This window comes from Trachypithecus francoisi, unplaced genomic scaffold (genome assembly GCF_009764315.1).
Source record: "Trachypithecus francoisi isolate TF-2019V2 unplaced genomic scaffold, Tfra_2.0 Lachesis_group3, whole genome shotgun sequence".
NCBI classification, from domain to species: Eukaryota; Metazoa; Chordata; class Mammalia; order Primates; family Cercopithecidae; genus Trachypithecus; species Trachypithecus francoisi.
The window spans coordinates 126,005,868-126,022,888 of record NW_022681468.1 but is presented as its reverse complement, the minus strand read 5'-3'; the positions used below and the strand labels follow the sequence as shown (position 1 = coordinate 126,022,888).

Sequence of the window (17,021 nt, the reverse complement as noted above, 5' to 3'; positions counted from 1 at the left end):
GGCCGAGGTGGGTGGATCACTTGAGGTCAGGAGTTCAAGACCAGCCTGGCCAATATGGTGAAACACCATCTCTACCAAAAATATAAAAATTAGTTGGGCGTGGTGGTGCATGCCTGTAATCCCAGCTACTCAGGAGCTGAAGCAGGAGAACTGCTTTAACCTGGGAGGCAGAGGTTGCAATGAGCCGAGATTGCGCCATTACACTCCAGCCTGGGCAACAGAGTGAGACTCTGTCTCGGAAAAAAAAAAAAAAAAAAAAAAAAGAAACGCCCAAATATGAAGAAATGTGTAAGAATGACAAATGTCACAACATTAAGGTAATAGCTACATCTGAAATGAATGGAAGATAGATCAAATCAGAAAGGGCCCACAGTTGGGTGTTGAGCACACAAGTATGTATTACAATTTTCTTTAAATCTTTGTGTTGCTATACAAAAATTTCACAATAAATTAAAAATAAAACAAACAACAAAAAGCTAGAAGTAGCCCACCAGTCTTGCCAAACATAAGAATAAAATGGCAGCAAGTTGACTGCTGTGCCAATGCACAGGCATCGTGTTTCTAATGGTTAACTAAGGTGAGGAATTTGACAAATGGTCTCAGGGCTTTTAATCTTTATTTCTAACAGTGGGCCTTAGAAAGCTATAATTTGTCATTTCTTTTATATATTAAAAATACTGGCCAGGTGCGGTGACTCATGCCTGTAATCCCAACACTTTGGGAGGCTGAGGCAGGCGGATCACTGGAGTTCAGGAATTTGAGACCAGACTGGCCAACATGGTGAAACCCTGTTTCTACTAAAAATACAAAAATTAGCCAGGAATGGTAGTGCACGCCTGCAGTCCCAGCTACTTGGGAGGCTGAGGCAGGAGAATCACTTGAACCTGGGAGGCGGAGGTTGCAGTCAGCTGAGATCACACCACTGTACTCCAGCCTAGGTGACAGAGCGAGACTCCACTTCAAAAAAAAAAAAAAAACTTAGTTGCTGCTAAAATTATAAATTTTTGCTTGCATAAGTAATATGTATTCTCTTTTGGGGGGTGCAGAGAGGACCTGGTTCATACTGATGTCAGCAGGACAAATGCCTGCTATGAAAACACTTCCAGTGCTGGTAACACAAATAATGCTTTGTGTGGCAAAAGGCTTGATGGTTTCACAACGATGCTGGATACAGTTTGGAACTGGCAAGCAGACAGTGCCATAGGGTACTGCTGAAATAGAAGCTGCAAGAGCGTGAAGATTTCCTTTCTCACCTGGTGCTCTTGGTGGGACAGGTGGTGCTGTCCACGCAGCACTGTGGCAGCGGCCGGCCGAGATCTGCCGAACATTTTTCCCTTGCAGACCTGTTACCAGGGTTGGTTCTCGAACGTGGTTGGTGTGGCCTAGACCGAGCTGGGCATAAATCATAAATATGCAGAGATTCAATTAGAAAGAGGAAAAGAGGAAGTCAATATGAAATTTTTCTTAGAAAGTGGCAGATATAAATAAGTTAATAACTGTACCATGCATCAGCATCAATAAAACACATTCTTTTTTTTTTTTTTTTTTTTTTTTGAGATGGAGTCTTGCTCTGTCACCTAGGCTAGAGTGCAGTGGCACAATCTCAGCTCACTGCAACCTCTGCCTCCCAGGTTCAAGCAATTTTCTGCCTCAGCCTCCCAAGTAGCTGGGATTACAGGCGCCTGCCACCACACCCAGCTAATTTTTTTATTTTTAGTAGAGACAGGGATTCACTATCTTGGCCAGGCTGGTCTTGAACTCCTGACCTTGTGATCCACCTGCCTCGGCTTCTCAAAGTGCTGGGATTACAGGTGTGAGCCACCACACCCAGCCCCCAATAATAAAATACATTCTGATTTTCTCTATCATAACAGTCCTCACAGTTCAGACTGCTAAAAACTAAGCTGCAACAAGGACATTCCAAATCTAGCAGATGAGTCTTAATGACTAAACACATCCTTGGATTTCACTTATGGAAAGGAAATGAATTCTTGGAAAGTTAAGTAATAACAGAATGATGTATGGAGCTTTTACTTAAAACACACTGATTTCTGTGTAACAATACATAAACATATATAAAAACATATATGGAAGCAAATTCTAATCTCCAAATCTCTATACTCAGGGTCTGACTGGGAGAGCCAGTGTTTCAGCAGCTAAGCAAATCAACAGCATTAGGAAGGATCATGTCAAGCCACTGCCAGGAAACTCCCAAAGGGGCCTTCAACGTTAACTCTCCTCTCAGTAAGACTGCAACCACAATGATGAGCGGTTTCCTTGTCTGTTAATACAGGGATGAGGAAACCACAGGAGCCAAACTGAGGCTCCTATGAATAATGCCAGACCTTGAACTTAAGGGTCCCTGGCACTAGGGGAAGCCAGACCCAGAGAGGATTTATGGAGGAAGGGGAGGTGGCTCTGCATGTGGAGCTCAAAGTCACCGTCACAGCACCTCAGACATCTCACACCAAGGTCTCGCCCTACTTCATAAATAGAGGAGGGTGAACACATCCACCTTTTGAGTCTCTTATCAATATCTCAGAGGCTCAGTTTAATCATATAAATAATGTGGGTGACAAGACTCCTGCATAAACCTAAAGATAGTTTGTATGCATGCCATCATATTATAAAATATAAAAATATTATTGTTTCATTCCTTTTTCCAGATCAACTGATATTCCCAGGACCTAACCTCACATCTTGCTGTAGTAATGATGATAATGTTGACAGTAGCAAATCCTTACATACTGCAGCTTACTACATGCCAGGCACTTAACAATGTGTGAGGACACACACATATATACTCAGTTAATCCCCTTAATCACTTTGCTGTACTGTCAGAATTGTTTTAAACCACGGTATAACACTTCTTTGGCCACAGTCGAGAGAGAAAGACATAACTAGACTCACAAAATAATCAGTCCCATGGCAAAGTGATGTGCTTGGAGTATTTTAGTAGATTATTAATTTCCTAGCCTATCTCTTTCCCCAACTGAGGAACACTATGAGATTTCTAGAATATGAGATAGCAGCAAGCCATATAAATATTTACCTGCCCTTCTGAATTGCTCCCCCAGGCATACACATCTCCATTTGATGCCAAAGCAAGTGTGTGTTCAGCTCCAACTGCCACATCTTCAATGATCATTCCAGCCAGGACAGGGATTTGTTGCGGTCGATTGTGATTGCGAGCACGCCCCTCTGGCAAGCCTATCAGGCGATCTGAAAAAACAAAACAAAAACATGTGGAAATGTTTTGCACCACACACCACAGTGCTTTTATATTTTCTGATCAGTCATTTAGCTTCTTATGGTGGAATGGCAATGACACATAAAACTCAACTGAGGCTAAGCTGCTATTCCGGAAAGGAACACCAGGTTCTGAATAAATAAAAAGTGTGAAGCTGTTTCTCTGCAAAACATCACAGGCTCTTTATTCACCAAAATTTTTAAAAAGTTATATCTAAAATTGGTAACTTGTTTCAAAATAAGAGGCTTCTCCAATATCCACATCTTTGAAAAGATAGAGTTTGACTGACACAGTTCAGGCCCTCAAGTTTCTTAAGTTCTTTTTTGAGACAGGGTCTCGCTCCGTTGCCCAGACTGGAGTACACTGCAGTGGTGCGATCTCGGCTCACTGTAGCCTCAACCTCACCTCAGCCTCCTGAGTAGCTCGGACCACAGGTACATGCCACCATGCCTGAGTAATTTTAAGTTTCTTATATTCTAAAATGAGAGATCATTCAACTTGTCCTCTAACTTCCAATCAACCTCTCCCTTCACCTTGCCAAAATCTAGAGGGTGCTAGCCAGCCTTTGATGCACAAAGCCTGCTAGGTCCATTTGGCTTGCCTACCTCCTGCAGCCTAACTTCCACTCTCTCCACTGCACTGAAATTCTACTCTCAAAAGCCATGAGTCAGCTCCTAATTGCCTACTGCAGTGGCTTCTTTTCAGGCTCCAGCCCACGGGAACATCATGCAACCTTCTAATAATGTGGCCTCAGCTTTTCCTGCCTCTCAGAGACTGCACTGCCCTGGCTCACCAGTAACCTCTTCCCACTCCTTTCAAAGCCAGCTCTCCCAATTCTTCTTTTTAATCTTTTTTTTCTTTTTTGAGATGAAGTTTCGCTCTTGTTGCCCAGGCCTGAGTGCAATGGCACAATTTCGGCTCACTGCAACCTCTGCCTTCCGGCTTCAAGCAATTCTCCCTGCCTCAGTCTCCCGAGTAGCTGTGATTATAGGCGCCTGCCATCATGCTCAGCTAATTTTTGTATTTTTAGTAGAGACAGCAATTTGCCATGTTGGCCAGGCTGGTCTCGAACTCTTGACCTTAGGTGATCCACCCGCCTCGGCCTCCCAAAGTGCTGGGATTACAGGTGTGAACCACGGCACCCGGCCCTCGCAAGTCTTATTCTTGTGCCCACCTGCCCTTTACATCAAATGCCCCAGAGCTCTATTTTCTTCTTTTCTCATTCTATACTCTCATTCTGGGTTTTTTAGATGATACAAATAAGGATTTAACTACTACTATTATGCAGCTAATGTCCTAAACCTACATCTCCATAACCAATCCTTCTGGAGTTCAGTTCCAGATCTAAATTCTCAACAGCCTAAGTGGACATTTCCACACATTTATTTAGGGCAAATGGGTCCACTCAACATAACTAAAACTAAGCTCCTTACCCTTCCCCACAAAACAGCTCATGTCCTCAGTCAGAGACATCGATGTTCTCCCACAACTAGAAACTTCAGTCATGGTTTAATTCCTCTTCCTCACACCTGTCTCACATATCCCTCAAAAACGACCCTTGCCAAGAATCTCAGTCCCACTGTGAATGCCAGGCTTATGAACCGACTCAAGATTTGAACCCAGAGTGCCTATGAATTCCTCCAGTTCCTAAGATCTGCAGCCCCAATCCCTAGAAAGGATGAAGAATGAGGCAGGACACAGAGGAGCTCTGGTGGTCAAGACAGTATTTGTGGTAGCATGTCGAGGGCAGTAGTAAAGAAGAGGGGAGAGCCCTTGGCAGGGACTCTTCTAGCAAGAGTGCAGGCTCTGGCATAAGGGGTCTTAATGCGGAGGGGAGTTTGTCTTTATAATAAAGTACATGAAAGAGGAGTGGAAAATTATCTAGTGAAAGAAGGTCATAGTGACTACTCACCACCTAGAACAAAAAAAAGGACTCAATTTAGAGCACATTCTATAACATTGGAAGGCCAATGTTTATAATGATGTGTACCCAAGCAAATAAGCTGAAAAATGTCTTACCTTGACCAAAGGTATACACATGACCATCTTTGGTCAAAGCAACGGAAAACTGAGTTCCACAAGCAACCTTTTTTATTCCAATTCCACAAAGGACATCAATTTTCTGCAAAAAAAAAAGTGTAAGGCACATAACTTTAAGAAGAAGAAAAAAAATCACTCTTGAATTTGCCGAATGGCATGTATCAAGAACTATCTTCCAACAAAAATACTAATTGTCACTTACCTATTCGACCCAAATCCAAACCTGAAATGTTATTTTCTCCTACTGCTCTGCAAACTAACTGAATTTGGGGGAGGGAGTGTGCAGAGGCAGGGGCAGTTTGACTAAAGTCTCCAGGGCCTTATGTGAAGTAGAAGCATTCCTCTGGGTAATAGAGACCACAGGGAATTCCAGGACCTTTTAAAGAACACTAGAAGACCATTTTAGTTTAACATTTTAGCTTTCATGGGTGACAATAACTGCTGTATATGTTCTCCAGAGTGGGTTTTCCTGCCTCTCTGCATACCTAACTGAATATTCACTAGACAGCTATCAGGATGTCACAGACTATAAATGGTGGTGAATCCAAATATAAGCTGAAGCTTTGTAAACCACACTGCTTGTGAAATGTGTCAGGAAAACCCACATAAAACAATCATATAGAAAGTCTTCTGTGGAGTCAAGAAATCTTCTATAGTGTGAATAACAGCTTCTAATTTCTTTCTTTATGGACTCAGATTTCCTTTGTATTGTTTTTTAAAAGGAGATGTGTACCTGTGTAATTCAGTGGTAATAATAAGCAAACATGGCAGCTGCATGCAGAGGGTTACAAAGGATTACTCATAGTTCCTTCCATGACACCCTGGAGATATGTTTCTAATTATTTCCTCTCTACATCAGAGGTCCTACAGTGTGAAACCTGTTTAGGGAGACAGAAGCTTATCCTTGCAGAATTTTAAATCCAGTTTATCTGGATTAATAGGTTATTTAAAATCAAGACCGAGCATGTGGGCATTCAAGAATGCACAACAGAAGCTTCTAAACTTCATTATGAATTACCAAAAGTACTAAAGGTAAATTATTTCCAAATAAAAATAACTACTGACATAGATGAAAACTATTTATGTTGTCTGAAAACCTAGATTCAAGGCAGTACTGACCTGAGGTGAAGATTTTGCAGTGGAATTTCCTAAGCCTAGTTTTCCATAGTCTCCATCTCCGAAAGCCCATACCATGGAACCATCTGCTGACACTGCCAAGGTGTGGTTTAATCCACAGGCCACCTGAGGAAATAACAGTACTCAGTAAGGCAAATCACAAGACCTAAAACACACTCCCCCGTTTCTGGGACCCTTTTTCTCTACTTCAGTGAAAAACTTGGTTATGTTTCCAAATATCTACAATGGTTTCAGAGCATACTACAAATGTTAACCAAAATAAGTCAACAAGAAATAATTCTTAATGTCCATATATAACTTTTTTCTTCAAAGTGAAATCCTTCAAATGTCTGTGGCTAAACCATAATCAGTACAAACGATAGGGGGAAAGTATACCTAACTCAAAAATACTCATTCATATCAAAAAGTATCTAAGGAATGATATAGAAAAAGCCAAAAATATTTCCTTGTTAAAGGACACTCTTGATGTATACAAAACAGAGATAATTACTACTTAGGAGCACTAGCTACCAGTGATGTTGCAATTCAGCCATTCAACTCAAGGCTACCAGACAAGAGCTATTGGTACCTGTACTTTTTAAAGGTTTTATAGCAAGTGGTATTAGTATGTTATGAAGGGGGGTTTAAAAATATTCACATCCTGAAATAAGGGTTACATTTGTTGGTTTGTCATACAAACAAATTTAAATTGACTTAAAACATGAATTTCACATTGGGAAACAGTTAAAATTATCAATTAGACCATAACAAAATGTACATGAGGTTAGGTACAACTGGTGATCCTGATCTTCCTGAGGGTGTCTAAGTGAACACAGAAGAACTGAGAAACAATGATCAGCTAGAATATCTTGATTTATTCCATGCCTGTCCAATCTGATATCCCTCCAGTGCAGTCACTCTCTCTGGAAGTTTTTTGTTAGAGGTATTTCCAAGACCCAGACGACCATAGTCACCATTCCCAAAGGTAAACAGTTTGCCATCTGAAGTGACCACTGCTGAATGCTTGAAGCCACAAGACATCTAAGACAGAACCAAGGAGAAAAAAAACTTTTAAGAAGGGAAACTAAGAAAAATGTAGATCTGCCATTTTGGGTATTAATGTAGCAATAAACTTTACATAAACTTCACTGAAAACTGAATCTTCAAAGCCCAACGTTTTTTAAAAAATTTTTTTTTAAATTTTTTTTAATTTTAAAGAGACAGTGTCTTGCTCTGTGACCTAGGCTGGAGTGCAGTGGTGTGATCACAGCTCACTGCAGCCCTGAACTCCTGGGCTCAAGCAATCCTCCCACCTCAGCCTCCCAAGTAGCTGGGACTACAGGCATGTGCTACCACATCTGGCTATTTATTTCTATTTTTATTTTTTTGTAGAGACAGGGTCTTGCTATGTTGTTTAGGCTGGTCTCAAACTCCTGGCCTCAAGCAATCCTCTTGCATTGTACTCCCAAAGTGTTAGGATTACAGGCATAAGCCACTGCATCTGGTCAACTGGTACACTGATCTGCCCAAGTTGCTCTCCTGCTCTCCCAAGTCTGATCTGTCTCAACAGCCTCAGGAAGCCCAAGCTGAACAGCATACCCTGGAATAACTACTGCTACTCTTCAGCTGTGTACAGATGGCCTAGACTAAATGAGATAATAAATGGGGAAATCATTTGTAAACTATAAGGTGCTATGCCATTTTACAATATTATTTTAGAACACTATTTTCCAGAAAATGCAAATGAACTTAGCTTTTGTAACAAAAATAATAGGTTAAAAGCAAAGTTTTCCATTTATCTGTGTATTAAGAACTGTGTGGCAGAAGTTAAACCACACAATATTCCTTCCAAGAGCCTGCAGCACTCAGTCTGGGCCAACCAGTTGGCTCAGGAAAAAGACCATTCTAACCCATACTAACAAGACCAATGCTAACACCAAAGCCCATTCAAACTTCTGACAAGCTCAAGAATGAATCTGAACATCCAAAACCAATGGATCTCTTATAATGACAGTGTAACATATTTTTACTATATTTTCTGTTACCTAATTTTAAGAAACCTATTCAATAACTAGTATATTTACAATGAAAGGCAAACTTATCCATTTCCTGCCTGACCTGCACCACTTCTTCTCCTTGTAAGGCCTCGATCTGCCTGGGCCGCCGCTGCCTGTCGCTGTTCCCATGGCCAAGTTTACCATAGTCACCATCTCCCCAGCTAAAGACCTCACCACTTTCAGTTAGGGCCATAGAGTGCCCATCAGAACCACAGGAAGTCACCAGCTGGGTCACCACAAAGCCTGGAACAGAACAGAAACCCAATAGCAATCACTGGATGTTAAAACTCTCCTCTTTACTTGCAGCTGCTACTGAATGCCCTCAATCAAAAACCACTGAAATGGTACTATGAAAATAAGAATAATTTCATTAGTTTTTTTTTTTTTTTTTTTTTTTTAGACAGAGTCTTACTCTGTCACCCAGGCTGGAGTGCAGTGGTATGATCTCGGCTCACTGCAACCTCCACCTCCCGGGTTCAAGCAATTCTCTTGCCTCAGCCTCCTGAGTAGCTGGGATTACAGGCACGTGTCACCACACCTGGCTGATTTTTATATTTTTAGCAGAGACAAGGTTTCACCATGTTGGCCAGGCTGGTCATGAACTCCTGACATCAAGTGATCTGCCCGCCTCAGCCTCCCAAAGTGCTGGGTTTACAGGTGTTAGCCACAGTGCCTGACCCAATTTCTTTAGTTTTAAATTGAATTTGTTGAATTCAATTGAACCTAGCAAAACTGGGAATAGTCACCTAAAATAATGACGATGACAAGGAAAAGGAGGATGACAGCAAAGTTATAGTCATTAATGACTGGCTATGCTCTAGCCACTCCTATAAATGCTTTACATGGTTTATCTCATTTTCTACTTTCACATAGAACCTATGAAACAGACACTAACACCCCATTTTTACAATTGGGAAAACCGAGTCACAAAGAGGTCTTGTAGTTTGTGCAATGTCCCAGAGCCAAGGACCAGTAGAACCCACAGAAACCCAGCACACATTCTCATCTCTACTGCTGTGCTCTTCACACCCAGATCACAATAAAAAGAACTTGAACTTCCAGGAACTTGCTTTGAACTCAGTTACTTGTATGCTTTTACGTAAAAAACCGTCTGTGCTCTCTTTGTAGGCTTCAGAGTCACTATGAGTTCAGTTAATGAGCAAGCTGGGAGCGTGTACGGTGGTTTCTCCCAAGTGTTCTCTCTCCAAGTCACACAGAACTCTGATGAAGATGTCCTTGAAAGTCTTTAGCACATTTGCAGATTTCCATATAAACTGATTTTTAATTTTAATGAAACACATGCATGATTGCTACTGCTATTAACATCTGCCTACTTACACTTTTGCAATTTTTAAGCATTTGTTTACAATCTTAAGTGGGTCTCAAAAAGTGTTATTTATATTTCATTGAATTCTAGCATTGTATGGTAAGTAACTTGCAATATAGCTTAAAATATGGAAATTAAGGCTGTACACATGCCTAAACAAGGATTTAAATGTAAGTGAAAACCCGATACGATTTTATCTAGCAAAGGTTTGAGAAGGGCAAAGGTTTGTATGACCAAACCTACATTAGGCCATAGGTTCTAATCATCTTTCAACTAAGGACAATTTTACCTTGTAAGGCTGAAATAACTGTCAGTACATGAAGGTCATCTGAATTTCCTTGTCCTAATCTGCCATAACTTCCTTCCCCACAAGCCAACACTGTGCCATTGGCCTGGATGACAAAGGTACAATTCTGACCACAAATGACCTAGTATAAAAACACAGAATTAAATATTTTATTTTTTATTATATTATATTGCTTCAACATGCAAGCATTTGAAATAATTCCACATATACATAGAATGCCTTTATAATTTTTTTATCCTTTTACCGAAAGAGAAGAGTTGATATAACTATGCAGTCCCTTAACTCCTTGATGACTACAAAACTGCTTATTTAACCAAGAGATGTAGGAGATTCATCTATTTAAAAGAGTTTAGAACAACAAAATGGATGAAAGAAAAAGGAAGGGGTAATAGGGAAATATTAAAGACTGGGCTAGAAAGAAGCAGAAACTCATACATAAGAATGAGTCGTGCAATCTGGGACTAGCTGAGCTGGAGAAGAGCAGAAGACAAAGCAGTGGCCTCAAGAAGGCTTTGGCGCTATGTGGCGCCAGGATTATTAGAAAAGGGGAGTGGTCGATAATATTTGGCTAAAGATCCTAGGAAGTTTATAGCCCCAAAGAGAAAATCACTAATTAGGAGTATCTAAACTGCTAGAAATACATACTGGGCAGGCCTAACGCATCATGATGTTAGTTCATTACACTTAAAAGAAAAATTTAGAAATCTGTTAACTTCTGAAGTCTGATAAAAACCACAGCAAGTTTGTATTTGAAAGCTATATATCATGACTTTCTTTAATGATTCCTCACAATAGATTATGAAATGGACAAGCTTTATCCCACAATAAGACAAGCAAAAGAATTAGAATTTTCAGTTCCCATGTTTCTTTTCTATTTTTTACCCTGTTAGTTACCTGTTGGGCCTGTGAGAATGAGGGAGCTGCTGCAGGTACCATTACATTTCTTCCAGCTTCTGCCAGCTGTCCATGCCTACCAGCACCCCATAAGTAGACATCACATTTACCTCCCAGGTGCCAGTCCTAGAAAACCACAATCATCTCAAAATTAGAGTCATCCATTCACTAAAACAGCCATGTACTAAGTATCAAGTGTGTGCCAGCCTATATGGGAGACACCAGGGTACAAACGCACAAGTATTTAGAATCAAAAAACTGACTGAGAATCATCATACAGTTATCTTCATCTTTACTGACCTCAGGTCTGGAAGTTGCCCAAGACATAATTTGTTCATCCATGCCATTAATCCATTTACTGTTATCCTGAAAAACAGGGGATACATAATGATCAATTCTGCTTAGGCAAGATTCAGCGGCTATTAACAACAAAGTGTTCTTCTAATCATTAAGTCTTATTTCCAAAAAAGAACATGGTAATATAATGAGAAATTAAGAGCAGTTTTATAATTACATCAAACTTGATTTTATGCACTGTCAGTATTTCCCTTTATTATAAACACTTTCACTATCACTATCACTACAGTACTGGTGATTCAAAGCTAGCCATGTGTTTTCTGAACACCCACAGGTACAAGGTCATGAGCAGGACCCCACACCCCTATAAACTTTTTGTGTAGCTGTGGGCAAATCACTTCATCTTTCTGGGCTTCAGCTTCCTCATCTACAAAATTACAGAGTTGGGCCAAATGGGCTTAGAAGAACATTTTCTGATTACAATATTCTATACTTTTGTGCCACATGACATTTCAGTCAACAACAAACTGCATGTGTGAAGACGGTTTCATAAGATTATAAAACCTTATTTTTATTATACCTTCTATGTTTACATACACAAATAATTACCATTGTGTTACAACTGCCTAGAGCACTGAACACAGTAACATTCCGTACAGGTCTGTAGCCTAGGAGTAATCAGACTATACCATACAGTCTTGTATAAGTAGGCTATATCACCTAGATTTGGGTAAGTACTATGTACTCTATGATACTCCCAGTGTCAAGACTGCCTAACAATGCATTTCTCAGAACATATCCCTGTCATTAAGTGATGCATGACTACAGTTACATAATTTTACTCAATTTATATTTGTCTGTTTCACATTGTGTTAACAGTTATCTATCCAAATGTTTGTATACATAAATCTTAAGTATACAAAGAGGTTGTTAGATCATGTGCTGGCCTGTAGTCTACACAGGTATTTTATCTATGTCACAGTTTCTACAGTATACACTCTCAAATACAATCAGAATGAAATGACAATCAGGATGCTCTTTTATATTTTATTTGATGCTAATTAAAGACTTGCTTGAAATGCCAAATAAATTAGAATCTATATGTGGCATATAACCCACAAGATGACCAGGAAAAGATGCTAAGATATTTACAAGTAAGGCACTAACAAAGTACCTATGGACAAAAGAAAGTGAGAAAATATGGGACTATGTCATTGAGAGCTGGCAGGTTTACAAGAGTTCAACAGTGCTTACATTACCAATTCCTGCCACTTATAGAGGCCTCCCACCAGATTGAAAGTTGACTACCTGAAAGAAAAATATTTTCCACTTCTCTTAACTTCTAGCCATTCATACTAGCAAAGACTTACTAGGGGTCTGCTATACGCCAAATACCCATGATAAAATCTCAGCTGCAAATAATAGCAGCTCACAGTACATTTACCATTAGAAATACAAGTTCATCCTCTGGAACAGGTTCTAGATCTGGAACGGTAAAAGATTCTGGAAACTGGGCTCCATTGGTCAGGGCTTCGGCAGCCTTTATAGTGGTTGAGAAACATTCTAACCAGGCCCATTCATTTGGATTCCAGGATGCAGGGTCAGGGAGAGAGTTCTGGTGGTGTGGTGGCACTGGAGGGTTACACAACAGCTGATCCAGATGAAGTCCCACAGCAAGGGAAGCCAAGCATTGCATATAGGGGCTGTGAACAAGCTGGTCGCCACAAACCACATGAGGCTAAAAGAAAATACAAAGATGTTATGTCGAAGAGTTTGTGCCAAATATTCTAAATTAACCTACTGTAGTCTGAAAGTCTGGAGTCTTATTTTTGAAGTTTACTGTTTAAGCCTTTTGCTAGGAAATAAATTTAGATTTAGAATTGTACAGACAGTACCGAGAATTGCTGTATACCCTTCACCCAACTTTATCTAATGTTAACATCTTATACAACCCTGGCACATTTATCAAAACTAACAAACTAACATTGGTACAATACTAACTAAACCACAGAACTTTATTTGGTTTTCCTTAGTTTTCCCATTAATACTCGTTTTCTGCTCCAGGATCCAATCTAAGATATCACACTGCATATAGTACATTTTCATCATGGTTTTTCTTGATTGGAAAAAAAAGCAGGTAACTATTAAACCACAGAGATTTGTTCTTCTCACTTTCCTCCTTTACAAAAGAATCCTGGTAGCTATCAAAGGAAAATCCTTTCTTCTTCCATGGCATTCCCTAGTTGTGGAGCCTGAGTGATTCAGAAAAGAAAACCTGAGCAAATACGTTAGTGAAATTAACTGGGTGTGGTAACAGCTGATTACATTAATGTAGTTTGGCACAAAAAGAAGAAGAAAAAAAAATCAAAGAGTTCTGCTGGGGTCAGTACACTGTGACTATTGAGGGCTGGAAGACAGGCTACTTTAGGATCACTGTCTGGACAAGTTCAAATGCTATAATTCCTCATTCCAGTATTCAATGACCCTACTCAATTCAACATAGCTCTTACACTAAATTTTCCACAAAGATTTATCTCACAAGTGGAGACAATGTTCACTCTGATACCCGCATCCATCCCTATCCCTCAACTTTGGAATGGCCAAGCCATATAAAAATAGATACATGTGTGGGTCAGAAAAGGGAAGATGGAATTCTGCTGCATAGGTATTTTAAGAAGCTTTGGAGTGAATAAACAATCTGAACAACAGTAATACAAACTTGGTGTTTGTTTGTTTCCTTATTTTACTCTGGTGAAAATAAAGCAAGAATAGACTTAGGGTTGCTGAACAACTCTTTTAGGCATGACTTACCTTCATTTGATTCTGCCCAAATAACCCCACTTATTTTCCTCAGACCTCATGCTCTTAAGGGATAAGTTCAAGGCTATAATCAAATTGAAAGCACTGGATATCTGTGGATCTCTAGGAGTGAGTGTAATGAGTTACCTTTTCATAGGCATACTGCTCCTGAAGCATCATGGGGAGCCGCTCCAGAAATGCTCTCATGCAGGGAGCCATGTTCAATCCCAGAACACCCTGCTGTTTCAGTGCTGTCCGACAGGTTGCCAAAACGTGATTGGCAGCTGCCCATTCTGCTGTACAATTCACGACCAAAACATCCTGGTTGAAAATAAATTATGTCACATGATAAATTTGTTTAAATAAAAAATAATGCTATCACCATTTCATCTGTGAAATTCCTTCTAGTAACTGGGACATCTTTGCTTTTTGGATATTGTATATCCAAAAAGGCTATACTTTTAATGCCTATGGAACTTCAAAATATCCTAAATTTTGTCTAAGTAAAAAATAATGAGATATAATAAAATTTGTGAACTACCTCTGATTAGCTGGTACTTTAAAAGGAAATAACGTCAATTATTAACTATTTCTTCAGAACTTGCAGAATAAGGTATCTAGTATATTTCAAAAGTCATGTCTGACATGACTACAAGGATAGCTGCAAAAGAGGTAACACTGCTTTAACTCTGGCTCTATGGCTTATTCTGCACAGGCCACTACTGCCTAGGGTCTGATTCTACATTTTACTTTCAGTAGAACCTTTCATGAAGGTTTACAGCTTATTTTAACATCATTTAACCATATAAAATGTAAATTAAATCGGCACATTGGCTCTAATCTTTAAGGGTATGAAAAGTAATACTGTAGGGAATAATGTTATATCATAGAATTACTTCACAGCAGGGGACGAGCATTTTTCCTAGAATATTAAATTTGAAAGCCAAGATATATTTTGTATACTTAGTTAAATGGCTTTGCAATGCTTCTTTCCAGGGAAAATTTGTTTGAGATAGTTTTTTTTTCCTTTGGGATGGGCTCTCGCTCTGTCGCCCAGGTTGGAGTACAATGGCGCAATCTTGGCTCACTGAAACCTCTGCCTCCTGAGTTCAAGTGATTCTCCTGCCTCAGCCTTGCAAGTAGCTGAGACTACAGGCATTTGCTAACACGCCTGGCTAATTTTTGTATTTTTAGTAGAGATGGGTTTCACCATGTTGGCCAGGCTGGTCTTGAACTCCTGACCTCAGGCAATCTGCCCACCCCAGCCTCCCCAAAGTGGTGGGATTACAGGCATGAGCCACTGTGCCCAGCCTTGAGATAGTTTAGTGCTATTGTCAAAAACCATGGCAGAAAGTCAAAATCTACTTCATCACTTCCAATGGAAATGAAATTGTTCAACATCTAAGCACTGTCGCCGAAGTATGGGGTGTAGTAGAAAAAGTACTAGACTATAAAGCAGAAGACTTAAGTTCTAATTCTCCTTCTGCTACTCAATAGTTGGACTGTTTTGGATAAGTAGTAATCCCTCTGGATATCAGGTTTCTCCTCCATAAAGTGAGGTGGTTACACTATGATTTCTGAAGTTCCTTACAAGCTTACACCCCATCATTTGTTATAACTACAATATTACCTTTGATCTATTTGAGCAAGCAGCTACTCCAACTTCTGGAATCCATACTGTGGTCTGAATAGCTCCAGAGCCTATCACAACAGTTTGCAAGACAGAGCCATCCTAAAATGAGATATATTTACCAATACAGATCATTGAACTTTAGGTATAATTTACATTTAAGTTTATACTTCACATTGACAAAAACATATTCTAAAGTCTACATTTTAGCTAAATTCAGCAATGTCCAATCACATACCTACTACCTCATTGTCTAGGACCCAGCTGATTTTAAAAATACTTATCATTAGTAAGAAAAATGTAAGGGCAGAGGATTCTGAAAGAAGTTTCCTCAGCATTCAAGAGATTACTATATAAAATGTTTCTAGGATTGGTTAATTTTTATCATATGTGTTTAAGTTAATGTCAAAATATTCCTAACATAAAAATAAAATCTATGCTCTTACCCTTAAAGACCAAATGTTCATGAGCCCACCTAGTCCACCAGACACCAGGGCCAACCCATCAGAACTAAAGGCAACAGTCCGAACAGGAGTGATATGTCCCCGCAGCTGATAAACACACTTGGCTCCTGACGATTTCCTACATCCATCCTGAAATTCATTATTTTTAACATGCATTAAAATAAAGATAAATTATAAGTTCAAGATTTATCATTCACTCTTGGAAATTTTATATTTCAGAATAAAATTGGCAAGGGGGAGAGAATTTTCCTCATAAAGGATAGTTAGCTTGACTGAATCAATAATAAAATACCTGATTCTCCTTTGTTGAAGCTGACTTTCATCTTCTTTAAAAAAATGTATTTCTAAACTAGTTTTCCAGTCTTCAAACTACAGAAATAACATCTCAAAGTTCTAATTATCCCTCAGAGACAGGAAAATTCTAACTACTTTGTAACCAGTGTTTTAATTTTTAAATTTTCACTTCATGTAATTTTCATTTTTATACCCTAACATTTGTGAACTGCACATGCTGACTCTATGTAAATAGATTTCTCTTTTTGTCGGCTGATGGTTCTGTCTGTCACACATTTGTTCTGCAGGCTTTAGAAGTGACATAGGTAAGGCCTGTCTATAGGGTTACCCTCCAGCACAAAGAGTAAACCAGACTTATCTGTAGTACTCCCACCTCCACTGCTGTGATATTCTGTGATATTCTCCTATTAGTGAGTTGGCTACTCCTTCCCTCCCTCTTCACCCTTTCTACCCACCCTTAAGCTCCTTCTTCCTTTCAGTTATGACAACATAATACTAGATGTATTCATTACCCAAAGATGACGTAAAGTGTATTTCTTCCAAGGG

At 39.5% G+C, this 17,021-nt stretch overlaps 1 protein-coding gene across 7 annotated transcripts in view; it reads right to left on the bottom strand.

Annotated features, from left to right (window-relative positions):
* HERC1 (HECT and RLD domain containing E3 ubiquitin protein ligase family member 1) overlaps positions 1 to 17,021 on the bottom strand; it is a 231,466-nt gene that overhangs the window by 14,016 nt on the left and 200,429 nt on the right. For all 7 annotated transcript variants that reach the window (XM_033189823.1, XM_033189828.1, XM_033189825.1 and 4 more), the window contains exons 58-70: positions 16,164 to 16,310; positions 15,718 to 15,819; positions 14,235 to 14,408; positions 12,733 to 13,026; positions 11,292 to 11,357; positions 10,992 to 11,117; positions 10,080 to 10,218; positions 8,525 to 8,706; positions 7,292 to 7,447; positions 6,410 to 6,532; positions 5,270 to 5,372; positions 3,053 to 3,222; positions 1,254 to 1,392 (exon numbers count right to left, since the gene is read on the bottom strand). In XM_033189823.1, the coding sequence (XP_033045714.1) occupies positions 1,254 to 1,392; positions 3,053 to 3,222; positions 5,270 to 5,372; positions 6,410 to 6,532; positions 7,292 to 7,447; positions 8,525 to 8,706; positions 10,080 to 10,218; positions 10,992 to 11,117; positions 11,292 to 11,357; positions 12,733 to 13,026; positions 14,235 to 14,408; positions 15,718 to 15,819; positions 16,164 to 16,310 (1,921 nt within the window). The remainder of the gene's footprint in view (positions 1 to 1,253; positions 1,393 to 3,052; positions 3,223 to 5,269; positions 5,373 to 6,409; positions 6,533 to 7,291; positions 7,448 to 8,524; positions 8,707 to 10,079; positions 10,219 to 10,991; positions 11,118 to 11,291; positions 11,358 to 12,732; positions 13,027 to 14,234; positions 14,409 to 15,717; positions 15,820 to 16,163; positions 16,311 to 17,021) is intronic.